Raw genomic sequence first — 10,672 nt, 5'->3', positions numbered from 1 at the left:
TAGTAACCGTGTGATAAAAACTAAGGCAAAACAAATGATGGAAATAGTAAAAGATGTTGAATCAAATATATACAAAATTCCTATTTTGGATCAGCAGGATTTCCGAAACAAGGTGTTACACTTGTCAAAGATCTTTGTTGAGAAAAAAAGTTTGCATATCAATTATATTGATCGTAGAATTTCTGAAGGTTTCATGATGACGAAAAAGTTTCTCAGAAACAACCCTGATATGGTCTGTATGAATGCTGATAACGGCAATATTACTGTTTGCATGAAAAAATCGAATTATATCAGGGATATGGAGAATTTGCTTTCTGATAATAATAATTTTAAATTATCGCATGAAAATCCGTTAAAAAAATTAGAAAGAGACACTTTTAAGATACTTGACAACTGGAGAAAGAAAGGACTTCTGGGAAAGGATATAAGATGGACTGATATTAACACTGAAGACACAGTTCTTGCAAGATGTTATGGGTTGAGAAGGATTCACAAGGATGACTATCCCTTAAGAATAGTTATTTCAACTATTAATACTCCCAAGAAATTTTTAGAACAAAATTTTAATTTGATTCTCAAGGACTCTATCAAAACTTCTAAATATAATGTCAAAAATAGCTCGGAATTTCAAAAAAGTATCATTCAAAAAAATGTTCCGGATGACCATGTAATGATTTTTTGGGATGTTATTGCAATGTTTCCGAGTATACCCCTTGAATTAGTTAAAAAGGCAATTTCAAATAGATAGACTAATATAAAAACCCGTACTCGTTTATGTCAAAAACATTTTATTGAAGGGATAGTTTTGATTATGGAGTCAACTTATTTTAAATTTAATGGATCTTTCTATAGACAGAAGTATGTTACTCCCATAGGTTCAGTCATTTCTCCGAAATGTAAAGGAAGATTTGAAGTAAAGGAAGATTTGAAGGTTTTTGTTTTTGGGAAATTAGATTTTGTTTTGCCTTTTTATTTTCGGTTTGTCGACGATACCTTATTATGTGTTCCTCTGGAAAAGTTACAGATCGCCATTGATACTTTTAACAGTTTTCATCCAAAACTTCAATTTACTCATGAAATAGAACAGGATTATAAAATCAGTTTTTGGACATAGAAGTAATTAAAAGTTGAAATGGTAATATTATTACTAATTGGTACAGGAAAAGTACATATTCAGGTAGAGTTTTAAATTTTCTTTCTGCTCATCCCTTTCAAAACAAAATTGCAGTAATTAAAAACTTAGTTGACAGAGCTGTAGGTTTGTCCCGTTATTCATTTCACACAAGAAATTTGAATATTGTTAGAAATATTCTTTTTCTGAATCATTATCCAAAAAAGTTAATTAAGAAACATATTGCAATTAGAGTTCAACAAATAAAAAACAAAGAGATTAATAATTTGCTTGTAGATAATCAGAAAGAGTTAAAGGAATATAGTTCGTTAATACTTTTGTTCTTCCATTTTTTGTTCGAATTCTAAAACTATTGAACTTATGTTAAAAAAAAATTTTAATTCATACTATTTTCCGCATTCCATTTAAAATAAATTCGGTGATAAATTTTTGCAAAGATCCTTTAGATAATTTTGAAAAGCGTGGTGTTGTCTGTAAGATCACTTGCAGGATCGGTAAGATGAATTACGTGGGACAATCTGGCAGACTTCTTAATACTAGGATAGAGGAACAGAGGACAGAGGGAATTTGTGGAAATGCTTTATATTAAAAAACAAAAAAAGTTATCTATTAATTTAAAAACCGATTTGAATGGGTGAAATAAAAGTATGATAATATGATTAATTAAATATAACGTAGCTGTTTCATGAATTCTCTTTTTCTTTAACTTTCTCTATTTCTGATGTAATTGTGACAGATATTTATATTGTGTTTACAACAGATTTGCCTGCCGACCCTTATTCGATTCTCAGGTATCAAAGAGAGAGCACCTGTTCGTGGGTGCAGTTAATTTCTACTACTTAAATTTCTCTTGCCTTGATAAGGGTACTGTAGGAGTGCCCAAACGCTGGTAATGCAAATTTATTTAAGTATGTTTTTTATTTTTATTTTATTGTAATTTTATGATAATAAAAATAAAAAAGACGAAAGAAAGAAAAAGAGATGAAAGGGGATGTGGTTGGCTGCCTTCTCGTTTTTCTTTCCTCTTTTTTATTTTTGTCCGAAAATTTTATTTTATTTTTTTTTTTTATATTACAATAAGATTTCTGGTTTTTGTTTATTTATTGTGGTCCAAATTTGGTCGTTAAATTCTTGTTTTATTTAACAGGATTTTGCATTAATTAAAATGTAGTCCTAAAGATGTATTCCTCAATTTTTAAGAATTCTTATTTTATATAATTTATTAATTATGCGCGTGAGGATGTAATTTCCATTAATAAAAGTTAACTGTATTATTTGTCAACCGTAAATTTACTATTAATTCTTTCAGAAAAAAACTCTGATCTGTCATCCTTGCTCAAACTTTTCCTAATCCTACCCCTCTCTGTGTTGAGCTAGTGGAGAATGAATTCAAAATTAATAATGGGTGTTGTAAAATAAATAAACTTATCACTTGACACATTTTGGCCGTTCAGGGTTTTCCCTTTATTGTCGTAAATGATCTAGTGTCCTTTAGGCAAAAACCTGAAGAGCATTTAAGAATTTAAATTATGAAAATACATAACAATGTTTTACATGAGCTATATAGCAATTTATCGTTTCGGTATGTATTCCTCAGGTCGGCGCCATTTTTCTACTTGCTTTCCGTTGACATCAAGGATTTTGGGTGCCCCCAAATCGAGGAGGTGCCCAACCTGATCCCCTGATTCCAAAGCACGACTCGATGATGCCCGACTTGGGCTGGCCGGTATAGTGAAGTGTCTAAGTTTGAATAGTTTGAGAGGTCTACGTGAAGATTTTTCGTCTACATTGAAAAGACGAATGGAATCCGGATTGTGTGGATTAGAGAAAAGAGTATTCAGAGGATCGTTTCTGTCTAGTGGAATATAATTCTCGGCATAGTTTGCTTCTACGCGTATTATGATTCTTTTATAATGATGACCTCCTGATTTTGGTGAAGGAATAACAAATGGATACAAAAGACTGTTTTTTTGTTTTGCATCTTCGACATATCCAATGACGTACACTACATCCTCTATCTCCATTATTTGCACGTAAACCGGGCCTGGTTCTATGGATCTTAGCACATCATTTCCTCTAGGACTCTTCACATAGAGAGTAGCGGCAAGTTTAGGCAGGTTTTCCAACTCGGTTTTTGACATTGGCTTTTTACTCAATGAAAGTTTCTTGAGGATGCTGAACATGGATTCTGAAGAAAATATATAAGTAGGAAATTAATTATTTAGGATTCCATATGGCTTCAGAAAAGTGTATATTAATTTGCAAGCAGTAAAAAGACTATTTAACAAAATTTCCGTACACTTATTTAAATATTTTATAGTAAATATTATGAAAAATTTGCTTTTTTAGTACACGCAAAGAAAGGTTCGGTTGCGGCAAACAGAAGTTGGGTTCTTCCAACTGAACTGTCGGGTTGCCTATGGACTGACCATACTCATGGGTTGCGGTAACCGAACTGGTTCAATTATACCAAGTTTGGTCACTTTAACCGAATAGTGCGGTTGAAGTAACCAAACTGCTCACTTAAGATCAGTACCCACAACCGAACTGTTCGCTTACACCAACCGAACTGTTCGGTTACACCAACCAAACCGATCGGTTACACCAAGCGAAATGTTCGCTTACACCAACCGAACTGTTCGGTTACGCCAACCGAACTGTTTAGTTACACCAACCGAACTGTTCGGTTACAGTAACCTAACAGTTCGATTGCAGTAATTGAACAGTTTGGTTACTACAACCGAGCTGTTCGGTTACATCAGTTAATCCCCCTTACCCTACATGCTATGGAAATTGATGGTAGCTTAAGGATATTAAACAATAAATACTCAAATAAAATTATTATGGAAATATATATAGTTTATTTCTAAGTCCTAATGGTACATTATGAACAATGATAAACATGTCAAGATTTTGTCCAAATGCGGGACATTAAAATATTCGTAACTTATCGAATAAAATCGCCATTCCTGCACACTATAAAACTTCGATTGTCAGTAAATCCACTGCACTTTCATTCACTTCACGAAACGCCTATGAAATTTTATGAAACACTGTCGCTGCGGTTTGGGAAGCGCATCATAACGGTAACAGCTCTTTCAGAACGCGAAAATTCTCGAGTTTGCGCAGTATGCGTAGGCTGGCAGACGAAAACGAAATAATGAAAATAAATTATACAAAACCATTAAATAAATATACAAAATAAATAAATAAATAATTTTTAATATTAATATTTGTATGGTATAATACTCTATAAATCTATAATATATTTTAATAAATGTCCAGCGCAGGCCAGAGCACTAGTGCGCATGCGTAGTGGAGTCAGCCGTAACCGAACTGTGCGGTTCGCGCAACCAAACTCTTCCAACCAAACAGATTCAGTCCTGATAACCAAACCGGTTCGGTTGCCACAAACTAACGTTTGGTTCAGACAACCGAAATACTGCCAACCGAACCCAGTACAGTCCGGACAACCAAACCATTTCTTTGCGTGTAGATTTTATCCAGGATTTATGCAAAATCGGTGATATTCATTTAGTTTTGATATATCTCAAATTATAATAATTTTTAAATCTAAAAACTGCACCTGCTCGCAGCAAAATCACGGTTAAATTTCATCCATAAACACGTCTCATAACCGTGAGATTAAATCTTCATCAAATCATGGTCAGCGGTAGTTGCCCGAAGGAGAGAAAAAAAATACCAGACCATACTTACGGAAATAACCACAATTGATCTGCTCGGGGATTTTGGCCTCGTCATATATTTTTATTGCAAACACAAATGCTTAGAATAAGGGCAGATTTGGCGTTTTTGGGAGGATTTAGAATGAACGAACTTGTTTGTTTATGGCTAAACATTTCGATTATGTTTTTGTACAATTTAAAATTGCATGTATTTTTAGACGAAACTTCTTTCAGGATTTTCGTGAATTGTCATTGGGATGAAAGTGACTTGAAAAATGTACGACCTCTCGTACAATATGATACAATATCATACATGTAATGAAATATGCTGCAATATAATACAAGATGGTACAAAATCGTGTATGTGATGGAATATGATACAGTAGTATAAACTATAATTTAATATAGTTTTTTTGTTCATTTTCTCATATTTCCTTAAAGAAAGGATCATGGAAAGTATATTTTTTCTCGTCTTTTACTTTTTTTGCTATTAATCGAAATGCTGTTAATTATTTTTTCAAGACTTTTCTCATTGTGAATTGATAAGAATACAAATGAAAAAGACAAGAGTAATAGAAAAGACAAGGGAGGATATTTGGTTGGTTGTCTTCTCATGATTCCTTCCTCTTTCTCATTTTCGTCAAAAATAAATTGTTTTCTTTTTTAGGAAAATTGTTATCTTTTTTCAAAATCTAATACAAAAATTTCATGCTGGTTGTCCAAATTCATTCTTTAGATTCTTGGTTTGACCCCTATAAAAAAATAACTCTTAAAGCACATGACCTTACTCTAAGATGTCTGATAGTCCCTTCGTTATGCTGGAAAATTTTTTCTTTTGCCGGTACAGGCAGAGAAGTTGATTGCCGATACTGACAGAAAACTTTTTTTCTGGCACTGGCAGGAAACTTTTTTTCCAATGAAGGCAGAGAATTTCTTTGCTGGCACCAACTAACTATCAACTCCAACTTTTTAAATAACATCCTTATATAGTTAGTATTTTTTGCGCTTATTAAAGTTCATTGCGGTTTTCTTAACTCAAATTATTTCTAATACCCAAAATACTACTCTCTACTGATAATTAGATGTTTTTGTAAATTTTATTAACATTTTATTATTGCTTCTAACAATTTTGTCTTACATTAGAATTAGAAAATCGCGTTTTTTTGCGATTTTTTCAACTTGTTTTCAACGTTTTAGTTTCATCAAGGCAATAGGCAATTCAATATAACAAAAATAATTACTTAAATAATTTATTATTTATAATAATAGTCTCTTGGAATAGTTCTAGAAATTTGCAGTTTTTTAAGCTCTCTATCCACTTTTCACTTAAATAGAGGTAATAATTAATTTAATTAAACAGCAGTAATTGTTCAAACAATCTAATCCTTTTTATAACTATCTTCTCCTACAGTTGACAGTTAAGTCCCCTACAGACAGTTTTAGGCATTTAAAAGATTTTTAGCGTTTCCTTGACTTTTTAGTTAGAAAAAATGATGAATAATAACATTAATATTATTCAAAACAGAAGGACCCTTAAGCACTATTTAAAGCAAAATTTATATTTAATAATTTCCCTATAAAAAATCTGAAGAATAGTCTAAATATCGCTTTCATTTAAAATATATTTATTTGCAAAAAAGAAAGAAATTGTTCCGAAATTAATTATTTTCGTTGTTTACTTATTGTTTCTTCATAACTAAAAAGCCAAAGTGAAGTTAAAAATTTCAGAATCAAAAGAAGGTTAGTAATAATTATTTAAAACAAGATAATTACAAACAAGTATAAATTATTGAAACAATTATGTTAGTTAACTTGCAATAATAATCGACAAGTAAAAAAGTTGGAGAAAAACTTCAACCTTCCATTATTATTCAAAGATATTACTATTGCAAATAATAATAATGCGTTTGAACAATTTTGATCAATTCTGGCCTCACTGCCATTAAAAAGTGAACAGAACGTTAAAAATTGCAGAAGAAAGCGCAACTGTTTGTGAATATTCTAAGAGGAACTTGTCAAAAATAATAATAAATCGTATAAAATCAATGTATGCAACAATCTAATGATTTAACGCTAAAAACACAAAACCCCTAAATTTTTACCCATGGGATATTTTTTGGACCCGACAAACAGACTTATGGGGAATATATATGTAATGTAACTGTTCATTTGTTTTTCATAGATATTTGTGATAAGAAATATTGAGCTTGAAATCGATTCACCTGATATTGACGATTTTTAATAAAATACGTGATAACATTCATGGGTTTCCGGAAACTCGCGCTCTAAAATATATTTACCTCGCACTTTGCGCTTAGTAATTTATTTACTACGCGCTACGCGCTCGATTTTTGTGCATAGACTTTTTAAAACTAGAGGTGAACGCATCGACAATAGTAATTTGGTGAATGTGAATTCTCTTTTGTTAAAGCTCCTTCGGCTTTAACAAACACATTCTGATCACGTACCTTGTGCTTCGCACTCGGGTTTATCTCTAAAATTTGATATCATTCCTATAAATATTGTTATTAAACGTTTTATTGCAACTTTTGTCGTTTTTCCACAAACTGAATTTCCTTATTCACAATGTTTTCTTCATGATTTGAACTTCACACATACGGTGTACTGAGCAGCCTTACAGTTTTTTTACTTCTAAATTATGCAAGTATGTATATTTTTTTTGCTTGTTCTCGAAAATCCATTAATATACTTGAGAATCTTTAAAATACTGTGAAATTGTTGCATGAAAAAGTGTAACTTTTGGATTTTCCATTATTTATTATGTTTTTAAAATTTTAGTCTTGGTTCATTTTCGTATAATTTTTGGAATTTTGTGAATGCTATGTTTAAAATGACTGGCTAACAAACTTAACCTTTAGTTTAGGAAACTAAAAGAGTGTATCAGAGGCCAATCTAATAAAATGATTTTTTTGAAAGTTATCGTGCTGACAGGCAGACAGTTATAAATACATACTGAAAAACCGACAGACACGGTCGTAAAATCCTTTTTTTTGATTTAGGGGATCTCAAAACGTGGAGATCAAAAACTGGGGGGAGGGCGGTTTGTCAAATTTTACAGATATCTAATACCTTCTCTGATGAGAATGTAAAAAAACCATTGATTAACTTTCGTTTGCTCTGCTTTCGGTGGAAAAATCTTATTTATTTATTTTTGCTTAGCTTGTGTCGTGTGACGAAAAATTTGATTTTTGTATTATTTTTTTTTTATAAATAAAACAAAAACTACGTGTCATATAAAAAAGTGCTTTATAACAAATTTGTTGATATTTTTTAGGTGCACAATGTTCGCCTTATCCTATTTATTTCCTATCTTTTATAGTTTGCTCGCAAAATGCAATTTTTTATTTTTTATTTGTTTTTGTGCAGTCAAAATTTAAATTTTCAATTTTCACAAAAAATTTAAAAAGTTGATATGATAATCTTGTAGCGCTATCGAAAAGTAACATTTTTCTTTTCAAGTACTGTGAACAACTGTAAAGAGAATTTATTAATCATGAGAAGAACTGTACTCAAAAAGTTTCAAAATAAGCTCACTTTTAGTATTTTTATCCAAAATTTCTGACTAATGATCTTGGCATTTAGCTTAGGGCGCTAAAAGAGTATACCGAAGGCCATTCTAATAGATTAATTTTTTTTAAATGTCATCGTGCTCACAGACAGACAGTCATCAAGAGAGACAGACAGGCATACAGCCACACATTCGTAAAAACCTGTTTTTCGGACTCAGGGCGTCTCGAAACGTAGACCTTTTGACGAAAACTAGGAAAGTCAAATTTTATTAAAAGCTAATACTTTCTCTGATGAGAATGTAAAAATTATTTATTTGTCATGAATAGTTTTTTGATAGTTCTGTTTTTAGTTTAAATCATGAAAAAATAGCATTGAAAACATAAAAAGTTAAATTTTTTGAAACGCCACACACGAGACGAAAAAGAAAATAAAAGACAAAAGTTGTGATAAGAATGTAAGCATGCAGCGGGCAGATTTTTTTACTGTTAATGATGTTTTTTATGAATAAAGCCAAAACTACGCATCCTATTAAAAAGCGGTTGATAAAAAGTTTGTAGATTTTTCAAATGCACAATTTTGATGAACTCATCTTTTATCGTATTTTGCATAGTTCGGCCGCAAAATGTAATTCTTTTGGATTTTTCATTATTTTGTATGCTGTCAAAATTTGACTTTTTCAAAAAAATTCAACAAGTTGTTATCATAATTTGGTATATCCTTCATGAAGAAAAAATTTTCTTCTCTTGACTTTTTTTATATCGTGCGTTATTTGGCTTCAAATGTTCATTTTCGTGTATTTTTTGGAATTTTGTAAATACTATAACTGGTCATTTTTGATTTTATCCAAAAAGTCTAAAATGGCTGGATAACGAACTTGACCTTAATTTGAGGACTAAAAGAGTGTATTAAAGGCCAATCTAATAGGTTAATTTTTTCAAAAGTTATCGCGCATACAAACAGACAGACAGACAGACATACAGACAGACGCATTCGTGGAAACTTGTTTTTTAAATACAGTGGGTCACAAAACGTGGACAAATTGACCAAAACTAGGGGGGTTCAAATTTTAGACAAATTTAATTCCTTCTCTGGTGATAATGTAAAAATCTCTTATATATTTTAAGACAACTCTGCTTTGTAAACTTGTTTTTTATCTAATACAATGTGTTTATAGAAACGAATTATTTAGGCACACCAAAAATATTTACAGTAGCTACTCGCTCTTTCATTTGTCCTCGGGCTTATCAGAACAATAATATTTGTTCTAAATTTGTTCGCTTGCAACAATCGAAGAAAAATTTCAAAAAACATTATAGTATTTTTTTTATTTTTGATTAATAAAATAGTAAATATTTCGACTAATTGAATAAGTGGCTCAACTTTTGTTTTAATTAGTCGAGTTTCAATAATTAGGTATTATAATTCCACTAATTTATAGATTTAAGGAGCACAGTTTAAATTGAGAAATAAAAAGATTGCAATTAAAAATATGTACTTTAAATCATAAATTTTATTATACTCACCAATAGGGTTAAGCAGCAACATTAAGATGAAACAGGGAACACCAATCACAACCCTCATTTTCATTAAATAAGGACTTTAGTAGTCAATCAATTTTTTATGACGATGCACGGACAATGTTTTAATTTTGATCAATTTTTAAGTAAATTTAGGTTTATTCAATTAATTTTTTATTATTAATTAATCAATTTAACTAAATTGTTAAAAATAAACTTCCGGATAGGTTAATGAAGGCAGCACCAGTTGACGACAAAAGACTGCACAGATTTGTCGAGACTGGACCAGGAAAACACTTCTGAATTATCACGCTACTATATTCAATTAAGAGGTGGAAAATTGCATATGGCACAGAGGAAAGATGACTGATTATTATTTTAGACAATCATAACAAAATTTTATTATTGAGTCAAAAGATAGTAAACATTAACTCACAGAGTATGTCGTTCATTTTTAGGAAAAATTGACAAACAGAACACAAAAGTAAAATGATGATTGACAAATGCAATAGAAAATCACGTATTTACCAGTCAATACGTATTTTTCCTGAATATTTTCAAAAGTTAAACAATCCGAAAAATCGGAAAATTGATATTATTTTTTATTTAAATACTCAAAAATTGTATGGACTATCGAATTATACGAAACAATTAAGAAAAGTCGATTGGAAAACTGTTTTACTAACGTAGATGACAAAAACGATTTTTCCTGATACAAAAAATAATAATAATTAAAAATACAAGAAAAAAAATAGTTAATTCCACCTATTTGAAAAATGTTTTAAAATATTTTTTATCTTCAAATA

General features: G+C 30.7%; 1 protein-coding gene across 1 annotated transcript; it reads right to left on the bottom strand.

Annotated features, from left to right (window-relative positions):
- Window positions 1-2,639: 2,639 nt before the first annotated feature.
- LOC117170163 lies at window positions 2,640-10,019 on the bottom strand. Its single transcript, XM_033356726.1, has 2 exons — window positions 9,873-10,019; window positions 2,640-3,320 (listed from the first exon to the last, which is right to left on the bottom strand). Exons 1-2 carry the CDS (start codon window positions 9,934-9,936, stop codon window positions 2,704-2,706), a joined length of 681 nt encoding a protein of 226 aa, XP_033212617.1. The 5' UTR covers window positions 9,937-10,019; the 3' UTR covers window positions 2,640-2,703.
- Between the last annotated feature and the right edge of the window lie 653 nt (window positions 10,020-10,672).

The sequence above is a fragment of the Belonocnema kinseyi genome, chromosome 3 (assembly GCF_010883055.1).
Source record: "Belonocnema kinseyi isolate 2016_QV_RU_SX_M_011 chromosome 3, B_treatae_v1, whole genome shotgun sequence".
NCBI lineage: Eukaryota > Metazoa > Arthropoda > Insecta > Hymenoptera > Cynipidae > Belonocnema > Belonocnema kinseyi.
The sequence above is the reverse complement of the archived record's forward strand: the minus strand, read 5'-3'. Positions and strand labels throughout refer to the sequence as shown.